This window comes from Oncorhynchus mykiss, chromosome 10 (genome assembly GCF_013265735.2).
Source record: "Oncorhynchus mykiss isolate Arlee chromosome 10, USDA_OmykA_1.1, whole genome shotgun sequence".
Taxonomy (NCBI): Eukaryota; Metazoa; Chordata; class Actinopteri; order Salmoniformes; family Salmonidae; genus Oncorhynchus; species Oncorhynchus mykiss.
The window spans coordinates 3,636,177-3,662,297 of record NC_048574.1 but is presented as its reverse complement, the minus strand read 5'-3'; the positions used below and the strand labels follow the sequence as shown (position 1 = coordinate 3,662,297).

Here is a 26,121-nt window from a genome sequence, read left to right as displayed (position 1 = left end):
TAAGAGTTGTTTGAATGGCAGATCGGACACACATTTTCCCATCTTTAGTAAGAGCTGTTTGAATGGCAGATCGGACACACATTTTCCCATCTTTAGTAAGAGTTGTTTGAATGGCAGATCGGACACACATTTTCCCATCTTTAGTAAGAGTTGTTTGAATGGCAGATCGGACACACATTTTCCCATCTTTAGTAAGAGTTGTTTGAATGGCAGATCGGACACACATTTTCCCATCTTTAGTAAGAGCTGTTTGAATGGCAGATCGGACACACATTTTCCCATCTTTAGTAAGAGCTGTTTGAATGGCAGATCGGACACACATTTTCCCATCTTTAGTAAGAGCTGTTTGAATGGCAGATCGGACACACATTTTCCCATCTTTAGTAAGAGCTGTTTGAATGGCAGATCGGACACACATTTTCACATCTTTAGTGAGAGTTGTTTGAATGGCAGATCGGACACACATTTTCACATCTTTAGTAAGAGTTGTTTGAATGGCAGATCGGACACACATTTTCCCATCTTTAGTAAGAGCTGTTTGAATGGCAGATCGGACACACATTTTCCCATCTTTAGTAAGAGCTGTTTGAATGGCAGATCGGACACACATTTTCCCATCTTTAGTAAGAGCTGTTTGAATGGCAGATCGGACACACATTTTCCCATCTTTAGTAAGAGCTGTTTGAATGGCAGATCGGACACACATTTTCCCATCTTTAGTAAGAGTTGTTTGAATGGCAGATCGGACACACATTTTCCCATCTTTAGTAAGAGCTTGTTGTTTGAATGGCAGATGGGACACACATTTCTCATCTTTAGTAAGAGCTGTTTGAATGGCAGATCGGACACACATTTTGAATAATCTTCCTCAATGTGAAAGTGGTAGAGTTTTTTTTTTTGTTTTCTTGCTTCTTGGTCCAGCACTCATATTAAAAACGTAACCCCAACTTCATAGAAAAACAACTACCACCACTGGAACAACCCAAAAATATTCTGTTACAGGAAATGGAAACGTACTAACTGCAGATGGTTGCTACGGTAGCGACAGTTTGGAAAACAAATGTAGCCGCGGGTTGGTCCAATTTTATGTCAATTAAAGCACTTTAAAAAAATATTTGGTTAGTGCAGTAATATTCGAGAAAGGCGCTAACCTGTATACGGTGCTTCAGAACTGTGGACCTCCATTATTCACTCCATGGCAACGCTGTGAAAATGTATACACTACCGTTCAAATGTTTGGGGTCACTTAGAAATGTCCTTGTTTTTTGAAAGAAAAGCACGTTAAAACAACCCTGAAATTGAAGAGGCGACTCTGGGAGGCTGGCCTCCTAGGCAGAGTTGGATTGAAAAAGCCATATCTCTGTCCAGTGTCTGTGTTCTTTTGCCCGTCTTAATCTTTTCTTTTTTTGGCCAGTCTGAGATATGGCTTTTTCTTTGCAACTCTGCCTAGAAGGCCAGCATCCCGGAGTCGCCTCTTCACTGTGGATGTTGAGACTGGACAGAGGAACTCTGCCTAGAAGGACAGCATCCCGGAGTCGCCTCTTCACTGTGGATGTTGAGACTGGACAGAGGAACTCTGCCTAGAAGGACAGCATCCCGGAGTCGCCTCTTCACTGTGGATGTTGAGACTGGACAGAGGAACTCTGCCTAGAAGGCCAGCATCCCGGAGTCGCCTCTTCACTGTGGATGTTGAGACTGGACAGAGGAACTCTGCCTAGAAGGACAGCATCCCGGAGTCGCCTCTTCACTGTGGATGTTGAGACTGGACAGAGGAACTCTGCCTAGAAGGACAGCATCCCGGAGTCGCCTCTTCACTGTGGATGTTGAGACTGGACAGAGGAACTCTGCCTAGAAGGACAGCATCCCGGAGTCGCCTCTTCACTGTGGATGTTGAGACTGGACAGAGGAACTCTGCCTAGAAGGACAGCATCCCGGAGTCGCCTCTTCACTGTGGATGTTGAGACTGGACACAGGAACTCTGCCTAGAAGGACAGCATCCCGGAGTCGCCTCTTCACTGTGGATGTTGAGACTGTACAGAGGAACTCCGCCTAGAAGGACAGCATCCCGGAGTCGCCTCTTCACTGTGGATGTTGAGACTGGACAGAGGAACTCTGCCTAGAAGGCCAGCATCCCGGAGTCGCCTCTTCACTGTGGATGTTGAGACTGGACAGAGGAACTCTGCCTAGAAAGCCAGCATCCCGTAGTCGCCTCTTCACTGTTGACGTTGAGACTGGTGTTTTGTGTGTACTATTTAATAAAGCTGCCAGTTGAGGACTAGTGAGGCGTCTGTTTCTCAAACTAGACACTCTAATGTACTTGTCCTCTTTCTCAGTTGTGCACCAGGGCCTCCCACTCGTTCTATTCTGGTTAGAGCCAGTTTGCGCTGTTCTGTGAAGGGAGTAGTACACAGCGCTGTACGAGATCTTCAATTTCTTGACAATTTCTCGCATGGAATAGCCTTCATTTCTCAGAACAAGAATAGACTGATGAGTTTCAGAAGAAGGTTCTTTGTTTCTGGCCATTTTGAGCCTGTAATCGAACCCACAAATGCTGATGCTCCAGATACTCAACTAGTCTAAAGAAGGCCAGTTTTATTGCTTCTTTAATGAGAACAACAGTTTTCAGCTGTGTTAACATAATTGCAAAAGGGTTTTCTAATGATCAATTAGCCTTTTAAATTGATGAACTTGGATTAGCTAAGAACACAAGAGTGATGGTTGCTGATAATGGGCCTCTGTACACCTATGTAGATATTCCATAAACAATAGTAATTTACAACATGAACAATGTCTACACTGTATTTCTGATCAATTTGATGTTATTTTAATGGACAGAAAAATTTGTTTTTCTTTAAAAAACAAGGACATTTCTAAGTGATGTAAAACTTTTGAACGGTAGTATATCTTTAGAAAACTTTTATGCGGTCTACTAGAAAGAAGTTTGACCTGTCGACCATGATCGACGTCCTGGCCACTAATAGGTTTCTGGGATAATGGTGTTAAGGTGAGTAATTGTTGTCCTGATATCCAGAAGCTCTTTTCAGTCATAAGAGACGGTGACAGAAGTGTTATGTACAAAATAAGTTAGAAATAACGTGAAAAAACCCCACACTAACAAAATTAGTTAGGAGCCCGAAAAATGGCAGCTATCTCCTCCGGCACCATATCTCTCCAACCTGATGGTCACTCTGACAGAGTTCCAGAGTTCCTCTGTGGAGGTGGGAGAACCATCCATAAGGATAATCTCTGCAGCACTCCACAAATCAGGCCTTTATTGTAGAGTGGCCAGACGGAAGTCATTCCTCAGTAAAAGGCATGTGACAGCCCGCTTGGAGTTTATAGGACTCTCAAACCATGAGAAACAAGATTCTCTGGTCTGATGAAACCAAGATTGAATTCTTTGGCCTGAATGCCAAGAGTCATATCTGGAGGAAACTGATAAATTCCCGAACCTTCCGTAAGGGGTGAAAAGACCAGAGTTTTTACATTCCAAAACGAATGTGTGTTTGACACTTGCCTTAGCTCTAGACAAAAAAATAGAGCACGATTAGTTTTGTTATAGTTGTTGAAGAAATGTTTAATGAGTGTGTTTTATTGGATTTTTAAATGTTTTAAATGTTTATATCTGTTGTATGTATTGATGTCACAGTATTTCCATGATGCCCATGGATTTCAACATATCTTGTCTGCTATTTGGGTATCAAAGAAACAACATATTTAATATTTATATGATTTACATTTGAAGTCAGATGTTTACAAACACCTTAGCCAAATATATGAACTGCAAAAAATCTCTGAAGCTGGAGACTCATATCTCCCTCACTAGCTTTAAGCAGCAACTGTCAGAGCAGCTCACAGATCACTGCACCTGTACATAGCCCATCTGTAAACAGCCCATCTATCTACCTACCTCATCCCCATACAGTATTTATTTATCTTGCTCCTTTGCACCCCAGTATCTCTACTTGCACATTCATCTACTGCAGATCTACCATTCCAGTGTTTAATTGCTATATTGTAATTACTTCCCCACTATGGCCTATTTATTGCCTTAACTCCCTTATCTTACCTCATTTGCACTCACTGTATATATACTTTTTTGTTTTATTTTGTTCTACTGTATTATTGACTGTGTTTTGTTTATTCCATGTGTAACTGTGTTGTTGTGTGTCGAATTGCTTTGCTTTATCTTGGCCAGGTCGCAGTTGTAAATGAGAACTTGTTCTCAACTCGCCTACCTGGTTAAATAAAGGTGAAATAAAATTTAAAAAATACAATTAAACTCAGTTTTTCACACAATCCCTGATACTTAATCTTAGTAGAAATTCTCTGTCTTAGGTCAGTTAGGATCACCACTTTATTTTAAGAATGTGAAATGTCAGAATAATAGTAGAGTGATTTATTTCAGCTTGTATTTCTTTCACAACATTCCCAGTGGGTCAGAAGTTTACATTTTGTCACAACTTCGGAAGTATGCTTGGGGTCATTGTCCATTTGGAAGACCCCATTTCGACCAAGCTTTAACTTCCTGACTGATGTCTTGAGATGTTGCTTCAATATATCCACATAATTTTCTTCCCTCATGAAGCCATCTATTTTGTGAAGTGCACCAGTCCCTCCTGCAGCAAAGCACCCTCACAACATGATGCTGCCACCCCCGTGCTTCACGGTTGGGATGGTGTTCTTCGGCTTGCAGTTTCCCCCTTTTTCCTCCAAACATAATGATGGTCATTATGGCCAAACAGTTCTATTTTTGTTTCATCAGACCAGAGGACATTTCTCCAAAAAGTTTGATCTTTGTTCCCATATGCAGTTACAAACCGTAGTCTTGTCATTTTTATGGCGGTTTTGGAGCAGTGGCTTCTTCCTTGCTGAGCGGCCTTTCAGGTTATGTCGATATAGGACTTGTTTTACTGTGGATATTGATACTTTTGTACCCGTTTCCTCCAGCATCCACAAGGTTTTTGTAACTTTAATGGGTTACAGAGTTAATGTTTAAGTTAATTCATTGAGCTGTATCTAAATACATTTTCTTTACAGCAACTTACTTTCATAGTTCTGTAGAATCTAAAGTTGTTAAATGTAACGTGAACAAGTATTATTACTAAAAAGAAGCTTTCATATCTCTCGACACTCGACATCCCGTGTCATTTCTTTGAAGATAGTCATTCTATACAAGGTCCTTTGCTGTTGTTCCGGGACTGACTTTTTGCACTTTTCTCTCAAAAGTACGTTCATCTCTAGGAGACCGAATGAGTCTCCTTCCTGAGCGGTATGACGGCTGCGTGGTCCCATGGTGTTTATACTTGCGTACTATTGTTTGTAACGTGGACCTTCAGGCGTTTGGAAATCGCTCCCAAGAATGAACCAGACTTGTGAAGGTCTACAATTTTTTTTTCAGAGGTTGGACACAGCGAGGCTTCCACACAGTACACCAAACATTAGGAACCCCCCCCCCCCTTGCCCTCAGAACATTGCCCTCAGAACATCCTCAATTCGTTGGGGCAAGGTCTCTACAAGATGTCGAAAGCGTTCCATGGGCTACTAACAGCTTACTACTCAACATACACTTAGTATTCATTTCTTAGCTACAGAATACATATCTATATCTATATATTTATACAGTATACAGTGCCTTGCGAAAGTATTCGGCCCCCTTGAACTTTGCGACCTTTAGCCACATTTCAGGCTTCAAACATAAAGATATAAAACTGTATTTTTTTGTGAAGAATCAACAACAAGTGGGACACAATCATGAAGTGGAACGACATTTATTGGATATTTCAAACTTTTCTAACAAAGCAAAAACTGAAAAATTGGGCGTGCAAAATTATTCAGCCCCTTTACTTTCAGTGCAGCAAACTCTCTCCAGAAGTTCAGTGAGGATCTCTGAATGATCCAATGTTGACCTAAATGACTAATGATGATAAATACAATCCACCTGTGTGTAATCAAGTCTCCGTATAAATGCACCTGCACTGTGATAGTCTGAGAGGTCCGTTAAAAGCGCAGAGAGCATCATGAAGAACAAGGAACACACCAGGCAGGTCCGAGATACTGTTGTGAAGAAGTTTAAAGCCGGATTTGGATACAAAAAGATTTCACAAGCTTTAAACATCCCAAGGAGCACTGTGCAAGCGATAATATTGAAATGGAAGGAGTATCAGACCACTGCAAATCTACCAAGACCTGGCCTTCCCTCTAAACTTCCCTCTAAACTTTCAGCTCATACAAGGAGAAGACTGATCAGAGATGCAGCCAAGAGGCCCATGATCACTCTGGATGAACTGCAGAGATCTACAGCTGAGGTGGGAGACTCTGTCTATAGGACAACAATCAGTCGTATATTGCACAAATCTGGCCTTTATGGAAGAGTGGCAAGAAGAAAGCCATTTCTTAAAGATATCCATAAAAAGTGTTGTTTAAAGTTTGCCACAAGCCACCTGGGAGACACACCAAACATGTGGAAGAAGGTGCTCTGGTCAGATGAAACCAAAATTGAACTTTTTGGCAACAATGCAAAACGTTATGTTTGGCGTAAAAGCAACACAGCTGAACACACCATCCCCACTATCAAACATGGTGGTGGCAGCATCATGGTTTGGGCCTGCTTTTCTTCAGCAGGGACAGGGAAGATGGTTAAAATTGATGGGAAGATGGATGGAGCCAAATACAGGACCATTCTGGAAGAAAACCTGAAGGAGTCTGCAAAAGACCTGAGACTGGGATGGAGATTTGTCTTCCAACAAGACAATGATCCAAAACATAAAGCAAAATCTACAATGGAATGGTTCAAAAATAAACATATCCAGGTGTTAGAATGGCCAAGTCAAAGTCCAGACCTGAATCCAATCGAGAATCTGTGGAAAGAACTGAAAACTGCTGTTCACAAATGCTCTCCATCCAACCTCACTGAGCTTGAGCTGTTTTGCAAGGAGTAATGGGAAAAAATGTCAGTCTCTCGATGTGCAAAACTGATAGAGACATACCCCAAGCGACTTACAGCTGTAATCGCAGCAAAAGGTGGCGCTACAAAGTATTAACTTAAGGGGGCTGAATAATTTTGCACGCCCAATTTTTCAGTTTTTGATTTGTTAAAAAAGTTTGAAATATCCAATAAATGTCGTTCCACTTCATGATTGTGTCCCATTTGTTGTTGATTCTTCACAAAAAAATTGTGTTATATCTTTATGTTTGAAGCCTGAAATGTGGCAAAAGGTCGCAAAGTTCAAGGGGGCCGAATACTTTCGCAAGGCACTGTACATGTAGAGTTTATATATATATACACATCTCCCTGGCACATTACTTCATTTATACAGCAGCATAGAATACATTTTTGGACTCACCTTGTTGTGCTGTGCTCACTTAAACAGGAAGGTGGTCTTTCGTGGGAAAATGTTGTCATCAAAGTATGGCATTCTCTGGATTTATGGTGCTTTCAAGACAACTGGGATCTCTGGGGGGAGGGGGGGGACAAGGTCAAATCATGATGACATCAGAGATCTTCAGGTCGCAGCTCTAGAAAGAGGCCCGAGTTCCTGACTTGGAATTCTGAGTTGAATGACCGTTCAAAATGTAGATTCCCAGTCTGAGCTAGTATTTTTTTTTCTCTGAATTTCCAGTTTTGATCTCACAGAAGTATAGATTTTCCAGTTGTTTTGAACTCTGCAGAAGTCATGCTGAAATGACAGCATGGCCAATGTGTTCATCCTTTTCTGGCCCATGGTGTTGCATGTGAATATTTATCCTTTTCAAATGGGGAAAGAGACCCTTAAACCCAGACTTGGACCACACACCCTCTCCACTGAATAGAAGGCTAGTGATTGCTTTAAATTGATTCCTTAACAAACCTTGTTGAATTTGCCATTTCCAACTTCTTGTGTAATGTTTATGCCCAATGGCCGATGAGCACCGATACGTTTTTATCTATAGTTTCTCTTCATATGATAAGGATTTGAAAAGGATTTGTCAGTAGATTGTTTAATTTATTAATGACGATGACTGCTTGTCTAGCTATGATATTGACATAGTCCCATCAAATCAGTCCAATCAAATCAGTCCAATCAAAGATACTGTAGATATAACGTGATGCGACGTCATTTTATCTGTGGCCAATGACCTTGAGCCTTCTTGGAAGGGGACTTCTAATGTAACTCTGTGACATCACCCAAGGGGCTTGAATTATCTAGCTCTACCTGTGGATTTTGTGGTGACGTAGTGTCCCCATGAGTGACAGAACACTGAGCTGAAGAAGAAAAAAAAAAACCCAATGTCAAAATAAAACATAACAAAAAGTAAGTTTGAGGGGGCAGTGTTTTTACAGCTAATGCCGGTTTGCCTGAGGCTGATGTCGTGCAGGTGTTTGTACACATGTATATATATATACACACACTCTCAAATGCACACATGTGCTCATACATGGGGACACACACAGGTAAATAATGCCATACAGGCACTCAAACATATTCAGTTGGCCTTGCTGTTATGATTTTTGTTGTTGTTCTTGATGTCTGTTAGTTAATGAAGAGACAATTTATGCATATTTTTTTTTGTCATAAAATTAATTTTATCTGGCTAACTTTATGGGCGTTGTGACATGAGTATGAAATCGTAATTCGTGTTTAATGTTTTACGGACTCCTAAGAAAACCACCAAACCAGGCTGTCGTCTTGTGAAACAGTGGATGTAAGGAATCTACCTAGCTAAAGCATTTACAGCCAATTGAATGTATAATTGTGTAAGCTTGCCTTGCTGGTATTTGCCATGCAAGGCAGCTGAAAGTAGCGTAGCTAGCTAACAATTTTCTTGATTATTGTGCAGTGGAGAATACAAATACCCGAATGTCTATGGATGTGTAGCTAGCTATCTAGTGGATGTGTAGCTAGCTATCTAGTGGATGTGTAGCTAGCTATCTAGTGGATGTGTAGCTAGCTATCTAGTGGATGTGTAGCTAGCTATCTAGTGGATGTGTAGCTAGCTATCTAGCTGCCCCAAACATTTGGTATCAATATTAGTTCAGAACCGAGTTATGAACCTCAGCTTTCATCGCCGGCTGTATCCACTTCAAAACAGTCTGAATGGCATTAATGAAGCCAATGGATGGAGTAGAATATAATTGAACTTTATTGTGCTAAGGATGGAAGTCATATACATATAGTTATTACCAAGAGATCCCCACATTGTAGCATTGTAGCATTGTAGCCTGTACATTGAATATATTTACTGATCATGTGCTCTACCTTGGCAAATAAAGGTGTGGTTCAGGTCTTTTTCAGTCATATCCAATACCAAGAGTATCAAACTCCAGTCTTTGAACGATGCTGTGTCTGTATGTTTGTATTACAATTATACACTTCAACAGTGTTTACCAATCCTGGTCCATCTATGGTTACACATTGTAACTATGCAATAGACTAGAAACATGATTTAACTAGTTAAAGACTAATTTATAATTCACATATATATAGAAACAGAATTTTAAAAGAAAGGTACCCTATACTTTCTATGTATCATGTAAATACTTGAATAAACAGTTCATCTCAATATCTCATTTCCTTCATCTGCACTGATCTGAGGACACAGGATAGGTGTAGTATTTCATCAAATGAGACTTTATTTCAACCAGTAGAGAATGTGAAACGCTTTATTGAAAGAAGTTCATTATCCAAGTGTTTATAAATACATAATACATGCATTATAAATATTATAATTGTAATATTATAAATACAAGTTAAATCTGTCCTTCATTGCACATCTGGTGTATATTATAAAAACAGGAAGAAAGAGGTGGGGAGAGAGGTGTGAGAGTGTAAAAAGGAGAGAGGTGGGGAGAGAGGTGTGAGAGTGTAATAGGGCAAGAGATGGGGAGAGAGGTGTGAGAGTGTAAAAGACAGAAAGAGGGGAGAGAGGGGTGAGAGTGTAAAAGACAGAAAGAGGTGGGGGGAGAGAGGGGTGAGAGTGTAAAAGACAGAACGAGGAGGGGAGAGAGGTGTGAGAGTGTAAAAGGGAGAGAGGTGGGGAGAGAGGTGTGAGAGTGTAAAAGACAGAAAGTGATTAATGAATTACAATGCTACTAAACTTAATATTCTCTCAGTCCATCACAACTACATAGTGTCTCTAGTGGTGTCTCCTAACCAGCCTTGGGCTCCCAGTCGACCTGAAGGTTATCTTAAGAGCGGGTGATGTGGCGGTGACGGGACTGGGGGTTGGCATCCTCTCTCACATTAAAACAAAGCTGCAGATGAGAGACAGATGGAGAAGAGAGATAGCATGATTAAGCCTTGTATTTATTAATTCTAACACTGTAAGTCATCATAATCATCAGGAGGTGAAATGCTACAATTACCAAGGATCATTAACTCGGGGACAGCTTTTTCTTTAACAATACTTCCTGTTGACCCGACCATGTGACCTCTCACCTCTGATCATGCTGTGCCCTCTATGGAACCAGCTCAGATGCAGGAGGGGTTCACCAACACAGCTGATATAACCTAGAGGATTTAGGGAGAAGGGGGGAGAGGGATGAGGTGAAGGAGAGACTGTTATTGAGAAAATATGGTAGTTGAAGAGACAGTGTTCAACAGGAATCTGTGTGTGTGGCCTCACCTGCTGTCCACACTACTACATCGCTATCTGTATTTCAAAGCATCTCTTTAATAATACTTCCTGTTGACCCGATCAAGTGACCTCTCACCTTTGATCATGCTGTGACCTCTATGCATTGCAGTCCCCTCTGGTGGTTGAACTTCTCTGAAAGCGGAGCAGTCCACCACAAGGATGGCAGTTGATGTCCGGTTGGTGATCGCCGTTGCGGTCCCTTCTAGTGATGTACCTTGGTAGGTTCCCTGGAACCTGAAAAGTACCCCAGGAAGGGCCAGGGGATGTCCTGATTGGTGATCGCCGTTGCGCCGTTCTGGCAAAATGACTATCATGGCATTGTCTCTAATGCCATATCTAGGGCTTTCCTACTTGGTGTGTTGCTTAGGCACTATCCTAAGTTGATAACTATATGATAAGTTTACAGCTGGAAGGCACTCGTTTTGGGCAGTCTACAGGGATGACCTTTGGACTTCTGGGAAGAAAACTGGTGAGTGCTGTAGAGTCAAAGGCCTAGAAGTAAATGTTCAACTTTATTTACTAAGGCTGGTATTTTGCTTGGACCCTTAAGTGATCCTAGTATAAATCCTAATTAGATGTTCCGTTGTGCATGTGCGTTTATGCTTACACAAGCACGCTTGTCAAGGGAAGGAAACCAAGTATCCTGGCAGATTACAACTTGTTCAGAATGAGTCTGACGTAGTCAGGTAATTTTCAGGTCAATGCCTGGAGGTCAGTCAGAATTGGTGTCGAGGGAGTCTGTAGTAGTTTTACTACCAGTCACTGTGTCTTCCACTAATGTAGTGGTGATAGCTATGAAATAGACTTCATAGCTATGTAATCCACGGAGGAGCTAACCTCACGACAGAAGTACTCTTTAAGTATTGGACCAGTCGTACGTGGTTTGATCGTGGTTAATGATTCTAATAATTTTCCTCCTGAATGAATTATTCTATTTATTAGTGACATGTGTGTAACCATTGGAAGAGTGCACTGGAAATTCCCTTCCACGTGTTGCACTCTGAGTGACTCCTATGTCGCTATCGTCAAGGGTAATTCGATTGGTTAGGTCTCTACCCTTCTTACTGATTGTAGCTAGACTGACTGTCGCTGGTATTGGTACTGGTGCTCAAAGGGACCAGTTATCCTACCGATTTTATTCTGAAATATTATACTACCGGAACACATGATTGGAGCATTTTACTAGTTTGTATTGTAGTTGAACCTACACATGGCAAGTAATGGTTATTGTTGCCATTTGTTTTGGAGGTGGACAAGTCCACTGGACTTCCTTTACGACCAGTGTGGTACACCTCAGTACTATATTAGATGTGTTGTAAGATAATCCCCGTCTAGGGGCCTGTCTGCTCCTCACTGTTCTCATAGTGGAGTTTACAACTAGATTTGATTTATGCTCTGGCTGCCTAGTACGGTGTTGTCCATAGTCTCGTTTCTAGTTTGAAGCGTAGTTTCAGCATGACTCTCAATGTGAGAGGCGAGGTAGTCTGAGTGACCCCTCGAAGTGTAGTGTCGCATCGTTCCACTTTTAACCAACGTTTAGTTGGCTTCAAAGCCCTTTTAAGATCATCAAACAATGTTTGAGAGATTAGTGATATTGTCGCACCCGAATCAATTACAAGTTAAACAGTCCTCCAGCACTGTTTCCAGGTGCGGCCGTTTAGATTCGTGGTTAGTGGGCATGTTCCCCACAAAGTGGAGTGGTCGTTCGCAACGACGTGATGTGCCATTTCTGTACAAGGTGCAAGCAGATTGACTTTTCAGATTTTGAGTGCGTTTGGCTTTAACAAAGCGTTTGAACTTTTTCTTTGTATCAGAGTCTATAGACAAAGCCCGGGGGCTTGTTTCTTTATCAAGTGGGCCCTGGATAGGGTCTCGAGTGAGAGCGGGAGAAATTTGAATTTTAACGTCCTTGCAATGGGTGTTAATTCCTGCGGACCTGGTGTCCGGTAATTTCCCGTCTAGTCCTTGTGACTTATCTTTTACCCTTTTCTCAAATGTTTCTCGCTTTAGTTCTTCACGTAGTGGAACTTCTGGAGAACATTGGTCTACGTTTTGATCCTCCTTCAACCCTTTGTTACCCTTGTGCTCTGACACTTTGTGTGGGTTGGGGGGCAGGAACGTAGCGAACAGGTCGATTGTAGCGGTAGTCGTTTTGATGGCTCTGACACTGTGGCTTTGGTGCAGGAACGTAGTGAACAGATCGATTGTAGCGGTAGTCGTTTTGATGGCTCTGACACTGTGGGTTGGGTGCAGGAACGTAGCGAACAGATCGATTGTAGCGGTAGTCGTTTTGATGGCTCTGACACTGTGGGTTGGGTGCAGGAACGTAGTGAACAGGTCGATTGTAGCGGTAGTCGTTTTGATGGCTCTGACACTGTGGGTTGGGTGCAGGAACGTAGTGAACAGGTCGATTGTAGCGGTAGTCGTTTTGATGGCTCTGACACTGTGGGTTGGGTGCAGGAACGTAGTGAACAGGTCGATTGTAGCGGTAGTCGTTTTGATGGCTCTGACACTGTGGGTTGGGTGCAGGAACGTAGTGAACAGGTCGATTGTAGCGGTAGTCGTTTTGATGGCTCTGACACTGTGGGTTGGGTGCAGGAACGTAGTGAACAGGTCGATTGTAGCGGTAGTCGTTTTGATGGCTCTGACACTGTGGGTTGGGGGCAGGAACGTAGTGAACAGGTTGATTGTAGCGGTAGTCGTTTTGAGAGTGACGTACTTTACAGTTATTTAGACCGCGGAGGTTATTGGAATCATGGTTTCGTGGTAGAAACTGTTGTTGTGCGTCATCTCTCAATGCTCCAATACCTGATAATGCACCCTCTAACTGGAGTGAGTGCTCCTGGTCAAACTTCAAAACCGAGTGGTCAGGGCTCTTAGCGTTCCAATACCTGATAATGCACCCTCTAACTGGAGTGAGTGCTCCTGGTCAAACTTCAAAACCGAGTGGTCAGGGCTCTTAGTGTTGTGAACTTTTTAATTCCTCAAAAGTTGTGCTTGCAAGCTCTCTGAGTTGTAAGATAGGCAAGCCAACGTGGGCGGCAGGGCCCAAATAGGTAGGATACATGTTCGACAAGAACATTTGTTCTTGTCAGAACCCGTAGCGTTCGGGTAGCCATCCAACGCATACTCTATGTCAGCTAGGAACGTCTCAGTATCGTTTGGCTGACCTGGAACGGGGTCAAAGGTGGGAAAGGTCTTGATGAGTTTGTCAAGGTATTCCGCGCCAAGCGGGCAAAGAGGGTTGGCTTCATCCTGTGGAGAGATTGGGGCCGAAAGGCCAAGAGGAGAAGCCAAGCCTTGTTGTTGTTGGCCAAGAGGCGCAATATTACTCAGTGCCGAATGGTCAAGAGGAGAAGACTGAGGGACACATGAGGGAGGCAAGGTCTGAAACCTATCGTCTTTACTCCTGTGAGTACAGGGCTCCGGTTGCTTGGATTGGTAGTCCCGCTGTAGAGCGTGACCATTTTGGACTTCCTCCAGATGGTACCTAAGGATGGTATTCTGCTGCATTGCAGAGTCCACTTGACCGCTTAGAGTACTGATTTTGGACACGTGATTGTCACACTTGTTCCTTTCGGTCTCAAACTTATCTGTCATGGTTTGCAGATAGAGGTCTTGAGAACAGAGCGAGAGATTCAGTGATGAGATTTCCTCCGCTTGCTTAGAAATCAATATTTCCGTCTTCATCACCTGATTTCTCTCATCTTCATTTGGTCATTGTGTTCATTAACTGATCGTCTTTGGTCTGCAGCGTTTTGAGTAGAATCGTGTTACTTTGAGTAACGTTCAACAAAACTGCATGCATGTTGTCAAGTTGAGTGCTCCTGTTTGTAGTTAACTCTTCAGATTTGTCTAGTTTGGCGTGGACATTATCGTATTTAGTTTTGGCTAAATCGAGTTGTTCCTGTAGCATATGATTTTGTTCCTGTAGAAGACGATATTGTTGAAGAGCTTGTGCTTGTTCATCATCATACGATTTTGAAATTACATTTAATTGTTCAGTTTTCAAGTGCAGTTCCATAGCTAGCAGAATCTTTCCCTTTTCTGCATTTGTCATTGGTTTCCCGGTTCTCTCCACCTGTCCCTTTATGTCTCCCATCGCCTGCTCGTGCTTCAGCTGTGCACTGCGGTATTGGACAGATGCCAATCTCGGATAGCAAGACATCAGGACTAGACTGGAGAGAACCTTTGCGACGCCCGATGGATGATTTTGGAAAGCGTTGTTGTCTTCTTTTCCACTAATGGCATAATTAGGGTTGGTATCGCTGCTGAGGTCAGAGAGCAATCCATTCGCGGGTGGAGGTTCACTAATTAGCGGGCGAGTGGGGACTACCCCCTCTGATAGCGAGTGGGGACTACCCCCTCTGATAGCGAGTGGGGACTACCCCCTCTGATAGCGAGTGGGGACTACCCCCTCTGATAGCGAGTGGGGACTACCCCCTCTGATAGCGAGTGGGGACTACCCCCTCTGATAGCGAGTGGGGACTACCCACTCTGATAGCGAGTGGGGACTACCCCCTCTGATAGCGAGTGGGGACTACCCCCTCTGATAGCGAGTGGGGACTAACCCCTCTGATAGCGAGTGGGGACTAACCCCTCTGATAGCGAGTGGGGACTACCCCCTCTGATAGCGAGTGGGGACTACCCCCTCTGATAGCGAGTGGGGACTATCCCCTCTGATAGCGAGTGGGGACTACCCCCTCTGATAGCTTGCACATTATTAGAACATTTTGAAAGGAAACATTTTTTTTCCTAATTTTCCAATGTTTGGTTTTGGAATATATTGGGAGCTGCAAAGACGCTTTTAATCTATTTATAGACGTTAATGAACCATCATTACTGGACAGTACTGTGGAAGTTGGACGTGAATGAATTTGCGAAAGCTATGTTACTATTGCAAAGTTTAAGGTGTCTCATTTAATTGGAAGAACCTAGAAAGTTATGTCAGACAATTTTAAATAAATAAATTGAATGAGACCCAAGCAATTGAGATTATTTTAACGTGATCCACGTTTGGATTTCCAACCCTTCTTTTAAGAGATGTACTGTGATTATTCACCAGCAGTGATGCAGAATGCTGAAATCGAACGGAAGTACAAAGGGCGGGACCTCTGTCGCGCAAGGTGGAGGATTTTTAACGGTACACAGGCAGTGAAAAATGTTCCCCCTCTGTTAGCTTAGCATCTCGTAATCCTACGTTGTTCATAAGTATCACGTTCTAAGCACAAAATAGGGTCCTCTCACCATGGAAAGGGTGGGTTTACTAGTGACGTCTCACATTAACCCATTCGGCATACTTTGCTAGCGTTATGTTGACCGGAGCGACACCGATTGTTCAGAGTGACATTCATTCGTTTCGTTATAGAATATTTGTTTCGGCGGTTGTCGTTCTTCGCGTTCAATGATACCGAATTCCTAGCTGCAGACTAGTAATTAATATCAAAGACTTGTTCTTATTCTGTCGATATCGATAGTCGAAGACTTTAACCACGTGGTATGGTTAAAAGATTCAGCAATGATCTACAACCTTTGTCCTCCTAATGGAGAAAAACATGGTCTGCAACCTTTAGCCATCTCGTAATTGAGGTAAGCTCGGTCTGCTGATCGAAAACCCGAGTGGGGGTTTTATTCGGAATGGCAGGAAAGGGCTGTCCCAGGATGCCTGACCCTAACTGGGCTCAGGGGCGGTCCAGGATGCCTGACCCTAACTGGGCTCAGGGGCGGTCCAGGATGCCTGACCCTAACTGGGCTCAGGGGCGGTCCAGGATGTCTGACCCTAACTGGGCTCAGGGGCGGTCCAGGATGTCTGACCCTAACTGGGCTCCGGGGCGGTCCTCTGATTTAGTTAACTCCAATCCCCTTTTTGAGGTTTCCTTCATTAAACAGTCCAAAATCACATTGTACAATTGTGTAAACAGTATCATACTCACTCATTCATCTTATAAAACAATTAGATGTAAACGTTATATCTGGAGCTATTATATAAACAGCGTTATGGTAATGTGGCCAAACCGTCTCCCATGAGCTTCACCAAGTTGTGACAAACGTACCAGTTCGTAGCTGGATTCTTCACCCATCTTTTACACTTTCTCCGGAACATGAAATTTGTTCGTACCTCAAGTTCTTTGAGGTAGAAGGAATTGCTTTGTTCTCTTTGAAAATGTACTCTGCTTCTTATACTATGTGTCTTCTCAGGAATTTACGACCTCTGACCACAGCAGCCTAGTTGAAGGAGGCAAGGGGGAGGCAGGGAGAGGGGATGGGGTTGCTATACCCAAAGAGGGTGCAACAGGAATCTGTGTGTGACCTCACCTGGTGTCCACACTAAGTGGCTGCAGAGTATTTTATACTGAAAAACATGAACGGACACACGAGGACAAACAATATAGCGTAGTTCTAGAAATTATGAAGTGTCTTACTATTCTCCATGGTTGGCCCTCTTCCCTGTTTTTTTGAAGGTGGAAGGAGCCACAGTAATACACCTGAGCCTGTTTACTGCACAACACAATCCAACAATCAGATTGATACATGAATGTGTAGGTGTCTAATTGTTCTACAAAATAAAAATCTAATTGGTTGACTGTTAAAATAGCCTGTTTTTTGTACAGACATCACACCTTTACCTAAACAGCCCCCTCACCTGAGAAGGGAGAGGAACTTGGAATTCAATAACTGATCCCATTTCCGTCCCATGCAGCAGGTGCATATCGTTACGAAGCCGATTTTAACTAGCCTGTTTTAATATTGATACTCGGGGTGTGAATGTTTGTTTCCACTATTATCAATATTACCAGGTTAGTTAATCAGTTTTGTAACAAAAGGTGAAAGTCTCTTTCTTTTTTTTTTTTTTTTTTGTAAGATATTGATGTTAGATCTATTATGTATCTGCACATCAAATACACAGATATGATGACATTTTCATGAACTAGTCTAAGTTTACAGTACTTGTTATTTTGCAGAAATATGACTTTTACTTTTTTCTTCTTTTTTTCCAGGACGTGAACATTTCCAACTTTCTTTAGTACTGGCTGGGGGAATGGCTATCTGCTGGTAAGGACACCCGACAAGCTGCAGCCAAAATGGGGGATCATTTTTGTTGTTGTTTTATATTATTGTCATACATTATCATCTTTATTGTTGTTATTGATTTTATATAATTGTATATTCTCCTCTCAACAAAAGGCTCGTCTTCTCATACTGTGCATCCGTGTCTCTCACGTAAGAAAACCTTGTATTGTCTCATGCTGGTTGAAAGCTGTACTGTACGGTGTGGCTGAGGCTGGGTTAAAGGGGAAACTGGCTTGATGCTGTGTTTGATGTCTTATTTGTGTAGTGAACAGGATAAACGGGTTTTTTTTTCTGGCCTCTTCCCAGAATTCTGTGTTTGGTTTTCACAATTCCATTGTTTGGCAGGTTCTTTATGATTGGATGACGTGTAAGGTGAACCTGCGGTGTTGTGAATAGATCCAACTGTCACCCGATTACTTATGTACTGCACTCCTTTACTAAATACGGACAGGATGGTATTTGGGACACTCCTTTACTAAATAGGGACAGGATGGTATTTGGGACACTCCTTTACTAAATAGGGAGAGGATGGTATTTGGGACAGTCCTTTACTAAATAGGGACAGGATGGTATTTTGGACAGTACTTTACTAAATAGGGACGGGATGGTATTTGGGACACTACTTAGTGGTGGACCTGTGTGGCTGAGTTGGTTGAACACGGCACTTGCAAAACCAAGGATTGTGGGTTTGATTCTCTCCATGGCCACACATATGAAAAATGTATGCATGCTGTGGTGGTTAATTTATTTACTATCAAATGAGGAGAGACAAACTTGTCACACAAGTCAGTTAAACTTAAACTAAATCTTTATTCACTTATTAATAAGGGAGCAGGTTAATACAACACACACACACATATAAAGTGAATTGATTGAGTGCTCTAAGATAATGATGGCTGGTTCGACAAATCCCCCTCAGATGATTCGTTGAGAGCCCCTAGACAAAAGTCCAAATGTATTTTATAGCCAAGATACACCACCTTCAGTCAACATGACAAACAACAGATGTATGGAATGGGTCACAAGATTAAGATTAGTATGAAAGATACTTATATTTCACAGCAGACAGTATCTGCTTTAAAAACAGTTATCTTTGTGTAGAGACCAAGGTCTGGCCCTGCGTAATCTCTCCCTGGTACCTTACAGTACAGAAACATTAACTCGTGCTCTGGAATGCTGTATCCTCAAAGACATTGTAAATCTTCCAGAGGCCCATGCTCAGTAGAATACAGATGAGCGTTCTAACAACCCCTTTATTCTGTTGCATAAAACAACAATTTTATTCAATAATAGCATTATAACAATTTTGTAATTTCCACTATAATGCAAATTAACTGGATACCCCACTCAGGTGTTTCTGCTTGGATGGGTGCTTAGACAGGTATCAAATGAACTGGATACCCCACTCAGGTGTTTCTGCTTGGATGGGTGCTTAGACAGGTATCAAATGAACTGGATACCCCACTCAGGTGTTTCTGCTTGGATGGGTGCTTAGACAGGTTTCAAATGAACTGGATACTCCACTCAGGTGTTTCTGCTTGGATGCTTGCTTAGACAGGTATCAAATGTAAGATAATTATCTCTGATCTCTGTTTACATCTCACTCTTTTCCTTCTCATCTGTCAGCCAGGTGAATCGCCAGGTTGTGCTGAATCACAGGTGAGCGAGTACATGTGGGTATCCGTACTACACTGGTGTGGCAGCTATCTGCTAAGTTCGGTGGAGGAGGAATAATGGTCTGGGGCTGTTTTTCTTGGTTCCGGCCCCTTAGTTCCAGTGAAGGGAAATCTTAACGCTACAGCATACAATGACATTCTAGATGATTCTGTGCTTCCAACTTTGTGGCAACAGTTTGGGGAAAGCCTTTTCCTATTTCAGTTTGACAATTCCCCCATACACAAAGCGAGGTCCATACAGAAATGGTTTGTCGAGTTCGGTGTGGAAGAACTTGACTGGCCTGCACAGAGCCCTGACCTCAACCCCGTTGAACACCTTTGGGGTCAATTGGAATGCCGACTGCAAGCCAGGCTTAATCGCCCATCAGTGTCCGACCTCAATAATGCTCTTGTGGCTGAATGGAAGGAAGTCCCCGCAGCAATGTTCCAACATCGAGTGGAGGCTGTTATAGCAGCAAAGGGGGAACCAACTCCATATTAATGCCCATGATTTTGGAATGAGATTTTCGACGAGCTTATGCATGTGCGTCCTTTGGAGTGGTTGGGTTAAAAGTGGAAGTCAAATTTTGGTGGACCTTGTGTGCAATTGACCAATAAAGTGATCTTTCACTATTGATATCTACATGTATGTTTCAAATAATGAATCAACCAAGTGTAGCCTGGTCCCAGATCAGTTTGTGCTACCATGCCACCACCCTTTTGATTCCGAACATGAAGGAGTGACATGATGTCACAAACAAACTGGTAACCCAAGCAAGTCTTAGCCTTGAACAAAATATATGATTATGTCAGTATCAGTCTGTTTCTGCTGAAAGTTAAGCTGCTCCCACTGTTTTTCAGATTACAGCGCAAGCAAGCCAAACTCATGGAACCGGTGTAAGTGGCAGCAAAATGCAGATAACAGAATTTCAATAGAGGTTTATTCTTTTATTCTACTCTATATTCCATTATACCATTATGGTCAACGCGTTCTATGAAGTACATACCTATAAATGTCTCATAGTGTTACCACTAACGGCTGTTTATCTTGATTATCTTGATGATTATCTAGCTGATTATGTTCTGAAAATAAAAATGTGCGTTATTATTTATGATGATTATTATTATTATTATTATTATTATTATTATTATTCAGGAGGACTGAAGTGCCGATCCTGTGGCTGGTAAAAAAAAGTTGTTATTTTTCATTTTTCCTTCTTTCTCATTATTCCTTTTTCCTTCTCCTTCTTCCTTTCTCGTACGTCCTTCTCTTTATTTTTCTTCTTTCTTCCTTTCTACTTCCTCTTCCATCTCCTTTCTCCTACTTTCTACTTCCTCTTCCATCTCCTTTCTCCTACTTTCTACTTCCTCTTCCATCTCCTTTCTCCTACTTTCTACTTCCTCTTCCATCTCCTTTCTCCTACTTTCTACTTCCTCTTCCATCTCCTTTCTCCTACTTTCTACTTCCTCTTCCATCTCCTTTCTCCTACTTTCTACTTCCTCTTCCATCTCCTTTCTCCTACTTTCTACTTCCTCTTCCATCTCTTTTCTCCTACTTTCTACTTCCTCTTCCATCTCTTTTCTCCTACTTTCTACTTCCTCTTCCATCTCCTTCTCCTACTTTCTACTTCCTCTTCCATCTCCTTTCTCCTACTTTCTACTTCCTCTTCCATCTCCTTCTCCTACTTTCTACTTCCTCTTCCATCTCTTTTCTCCTACTTTCTACTTCCTCTTCCATCTCCTTCTCCTACTTTCTACTTCCTCTTCCATCTCCTTTCTCCTACTTTCTACTTTCTACTCCTTCCCTTTCTTCTTTCTTCTTCTTTGTTTTCCTTTCTCCTTCTTCCTTCTCTGTTCTCCTTCTCTTTCTTTCTTCCTCTTTCTTCCTTTCTCGTACTTCCTTTCTCCCTTCTCCTTCCTTTCTCCCTTCTCCTTCCTTTCTCCCTTCTCCTTTCTTTCTCTTACTTCCTTTCTCCCTTCTCCTTCCTTTCTCCCTTCTCCTTCCTTTCTCCCTTCTCCTTCCTTTCTCCTACTTCCTTTCTCCCTTCTCCTTCCTTTCTCCCTTCTCCTTCCTTTCTCCTACTTCATTTCTCCCTTCTCCTTCCTTTCTCCCTTCTCCTTCCTTTCTCCCTTCTCCTTCCTTTCTCCTACTTCCTTTCTCCCTTCTCCTTCCTTTCTCCCTTCTCCTTCCTTTCTCCTACTTCATTTCTCCCTTCTCCTTCCTTTCTCCCTTCTCCTTCCTTTCTCCTACTTCCTTTCTCCCTTCTCCTTCCTTTCTCCCTTCTCCTTCCTTTCTCCTACTTCCTTTCTCCCTTCTCCTTCCTTTCTCCCTGCTCCTTCCTTTCTCCCTTCTCCTTCCTTTCTCCCTTCTCCTTCCTTTCTCCTACTTCATTTCTCCCTTCTCCTTCCTTTCTCCCTTCTCCTTCCTTTCTCCCTTCTCCTTCCTTTCTCCTACTTCCTTTCTCCCTTCTCCTTCCTTTCTCCCTTCTCCTTCCTTTCTCCTACTTCCTTTCTCCCTTCTCCTTCCTTTCTCCCTTCTCCTTCCTTTCTCCTACTTCCTTTCTCCCTTCTCCTTCCTTTCTCCCTTCTCCTTCCTTTCTCCTACTCTCTACTCCTTCTCTTCTTTCTTCTTCTTCGTTCTCATTCTTCCTTCTCCTTCCTTTCTCCCTTCTCCTTCCTTTCTCCTACTTCCTTTCTCCCTTATCCTTCCTTTCTCCCTTCTCCTTCCTTTCTCCTACTTCCTTTCTCCCTTCTCCTTCCTTTCTCCCTTCTCCTTCCTTTCTCCTACTTCCTTTCTCCCTTCTCCTTCCTTTCTCCCTTCTCCTTCCTTTCTCCTACTTTCTACTCCTTCTCTTCTTTCTTCTTCTTCGTTCTCCTTCTTCCTTCTTCCTTTGTCCTTCTCCTTCTTCTTTTGTCCTTCTTCAGGAGGACTGACGTGCTGACTGTAACCCCGTGGCTGGCTCCTATAGTCTGGGAAGGGACTTTTGACCCCCAGGTCATAGACGAGGCCTTTATGTCCCAAAACCTCACCATCGCTACCACTGTGTTCGCTGTAGGGAGGTAAGTCACAAGACTCCATGTGTAGTAAGTAACCTGTTGCAAAGGCAGTGGTTTACACCACTTCCTGTGTGCATGTGCCGCCTTTTATGCACATTTTACAGCCTCTTGGGCCCAAAAGAAATGTCTGCGTTATTCAAAACCTTATCATGGGGAGACTATTTTTGTGTCTCATCTGGTGTTAAGGATGTCTTGCTGCTTGCCTAATGAGTATCGTTTCCCCCCTGATTTGGCTCATAGCGAGGCTCGAACTCAGAACCTCTGCCTCACAAACACATGTGACCACCCTACGGCAGGTAGCCTACTGGTTACCCACGAAAGGTTGCTGGATCAAATCCCCGAGCTGACAATTCTGACATTCTGTCGTTCTTTACAAGGCCGGTAACCCTCTGTTTCCCGGGTGCCGAAGAAGTAGAGCCCCCCCCCCCCCCCCCCCCCCACCCCTTCCGCAACTTTCTGATTCAGAGTTGTTGGGTTAAATGTGGAAGACACACCTCTCTGATTCAGAGTTGTTGGGTTAAATGTGGAAGACAAACCTCTCTGATTCAGAGTTGTTGGGTTAAATGTGAAAGACACATTTCAGTTGAATACATTCTTACTTACTTACTTTATTGGGGAAATTTTGTTGCAGTGTCATGTACACATTTAAAGTGGCGTTTAAATACAAAACCCAAATTAACAATACAACTTTAATATCAGTTACGCACCAATACAAATAATAATAGTAAGAAATAAAACATGAAATGAAAAAGAAGAAAAGACTAGCCTGCTGGCCTTATGGAGTCAATGGGAACATTAGCCTGCTGGCCTTACGGAGTCAATGGGAACATTAGCCTGCTGGCCTTACGGAGTCAATGGGAACATTAGCCTGCTGGCCTTATGGAGTCAATGGGAACATTAGCCTGCTGGCCTTACGGAGTCAATGGGAACATTAGCCTGCTGGCCTTACGGAGTCAATGGGAACATTAGCCTGCTGGCCTTACGGAGTCAATGGGAACATTAGCCTGCTGGCCTTACGGAGTCAATGGGAACATTAGCCTGCTGGCCTTACGGAGTCAATGGGAACATTAGCCTGCTGGCCTTATGGAGTCAATGGGAACATTAGCCTGCTGGCCTTACGGAGTCAATGGGAACATTAGCCTGCTGGCCTTATGGAGTCAATGGGAACATTAGCCTGCTGGCCTTACGGAGTCAATGGGAACATTAGCCTGCTGGCCTTATGGAGTCAATGGGAACATTAGCCTGCTGGCCTTACGGAGTCAATGGGAACATTAGCCTGCTGGCCTTATGGAGTCAATGGGAACATTAGCCTGCTGGCCTTACGGAGTCAATGGGAACATTAGCCTGCTGGCCTTATGGAGTCAATGGGAACATTAGCCTGCTGGCCTTACGGAGTCAATGGGAACATTAGCCTGCTGGCCTTATGGAGTCAATGGGAACATTAGCCTGCTGGCCTTATGGAGTCAATGGGAACATTAGCCTGCTGGCCTTATGGAGTCAATGGGAACATTAGCCTGCTGGCCTTATGGAGTCAATGGGAACATTAGCCTGCTGGCCTTATGGAGTCAATGGGAACATTAGCCTGCTGGCCTTATGGAGTCAATGGGAACATTAGCCTGCTGGCCTTATGGAGTCAATGGGAACATTCGCCGAGTTATTTAGGAGGGATATCACACCTGGCACAAATGATTGTCTCGTTCTGTTTTTCCTGCTGAGCGGTGCCCTATACCTGCGCCCAGAGGGGAGTAATTCAAAGTCCAAGTCCAAGGTGGCTTGGGTCTAAAATGATTTAGTGAGCCTTACGGAGGGCCCTGACCTTTAAAGATCTCAGCCTGTCTAATTCTGTTGTACAACTGACTAGGAATCCCCCTTTCCTTTTCCTGAGGCGTCTTGCTCCGTCGCGCAGTGAGTTTCACAGATAACAAGATGCTACACTGGCACCTTGTTCCTGTACCAGTACCCTATTTTACTCTAACCCATAGGGGCCCTGGTTAAAAGTAGTTGTCTATAATGGGTAATAAGGTGCCGTTTTTCGGATTCACACTATAGCCTTATATCAATCGTTTTGCGTCATATTTCCCAATTGAATGCAATCTCATGTTAATTCAGATTGTCTTGGCAAACTGTCTATACATCAACATTTTCACTTGCTTGTGCTACACCTGAACGTTTCACATGGTTCTTTTCTCTACATCCACGTAATTAATACACATCTGGATCTGTCACATAGATGCACCTTTCCCCCCCTCTATCCATCTCTGGAAGACGTAATAACTTTTTGTCGTTTCACATACTTGTTTTTCCATCTCTATTCGTCCTCGCAGATACACTCGTTTTCTCCGGGACTTCTTAGAGTCAGCTGAGAAGCACTTCATGGTGAGAATCTATCAAATGGATTGACTGGTATAGTCTAAAGAAGGTCCAGGGATTACTCATTAAAGGAACATTCTGGGCCCGTATTTATGAAGGGATTACTCATTAAAGGAATATTCTGGGCCCGTATTTATAAAGGGATTACTCATTAAAGGAATATTCTGGGCCCGTATTTATAAAGGGATTCCTCATTAAAGGAATATTCTGGGCCCGTATTTATAAAAACTACTCTAGGACTAGGTCCACCCTGCCCATGTGATCTTATTCATTGGTCCAAAAATATTTAATTCAATTTGTTTTTAAATCAGTTCATATGAATCATTTTATTTCAATTCAAATTCTATAAAGTTCATCCCTTTCAATTAGTTTTAAATCCTTTTAATTCAAATGGATGGAAAGTCCACCCCGTTTAATTCCATGTGATTCCAGGTGGGGCTGGAGGTGCATTACTACGTGTTCACCGACCTGCCCGACGACGTGCCCAACAACGTGACTCTGGGTGTCGGCAGACTGCTCAGCATTGTGAGGGTGCCGAAGTTCGACCGCTGGCAGGAGATATCCCTCCGCCGTATGGAGCTCATCCAGGTTATTATACATAATATAGTACATTGTTATCACATTGAATTAAAGTTTATTTTCAGGATACAGCATACTGTAGCATAGTAGAATGAAATGCTTACTAACAAGCTCTTCTGTCGGTACAGTAGCTATAGAAATACTATAGATGATCTACACATGCTCCAAACTGTCAACAGACTATCAGTTGTAACTCTGTTGATAATAGGCAACGGTTAGGGATAGGTTTAGGTTTAGGGTTAGGTTTAGTTTAGAGTCACGGATAGGGTTAGGTTTGGTTTAGGGATAGGTTTAAGGTTAGTTTAGGTTTAGGGTTAGGTTTAGTTTAGAGTCACGGATAGGGTTAGGTTTGGTTTAGGGATAGGTTTAAGGTTAGTTTAGGTTTAGGGTTAGGTTTAGTTAAGAGTTACGGAAATCGTTAGGTTTAGTGTTTAGTTTAGCTTAGGGCTTGGTTTAGGGATAGGTTTAGCGTTAGGAATAGGTTTAGGGTTAGGTTTAGTTTAGAGTTAGGGAAAGGTTTAGATTTAGTTTAGAGATGGGGATAGGGTTAGGGTTAAGTTATGATGATATGCCTATTGGGTTAGTGCATACTAGATAGTTGAAATGTTGTTGACTATGGACTTTGTGTAATTTTATCATGTTAGCCCTGCCCTACAAACTAAATTTCCATCTGAGGACAAAGTTTTATTTGGTTGGTTGGTTGACTTAATATCTACTGAACATCCACCATGTATTTGGGAGCAGACTGCCATTAAGGATCACATCCACCGGG

At 42.8% G+C, this 26,121-nt stretch overlaps 1 protein-coding gene across 1 annotated transcript in view; it reads left to right on the top strand.

The window, feature by feature from the left end:
- The window catches only part of LOC110491256 (globoside alpha-1,3-N-acetylgalactosaminyltransferase 1), a 43,458-nt gene that overhangs the window by 14,557 nt on the left and 2,780 nt on the right, over positions 1 to 26,121 (top strand). Inside the window, exons 2-9 of the mRNA XM_036989493.1 lie at positions 17,616 to 17,670; positions 17,803 to 17,838; positions 19,315 to 19,347; positions 20,205 to 20,240; positions 22,269 to 22,403; positions 24,725 to 24,776; positions 25,203 to 25,358; positions 26,094 to 26,121. The exon at positions 26,094 to 26,121 is cut by the window's right edge and continues 97 nt beyond it. Coding sequence (XP_036845388.1) covers positions 17,616 to 17,670; positions 17,803 to 17,838; positions 19,315 to 19,347; positions 20,205 to 20,240; positions 22,269 to 22,403; positions 24,725 to 24,776; positions 25,203 to 25,358; positions 26,094 to 26,121 — 531 coding nt within the window. The remainder of the gene's footprint in view (positions 1 to 17,615; positions 17,671 to 17,802; positions 17,839 to 19,314; positions 19,348 to 20,204; positions 20,241 to 22,268; positions 22,404 to 24,724; positions 24,777 to 25,202; positions 25,359 to 26,093) is intronic.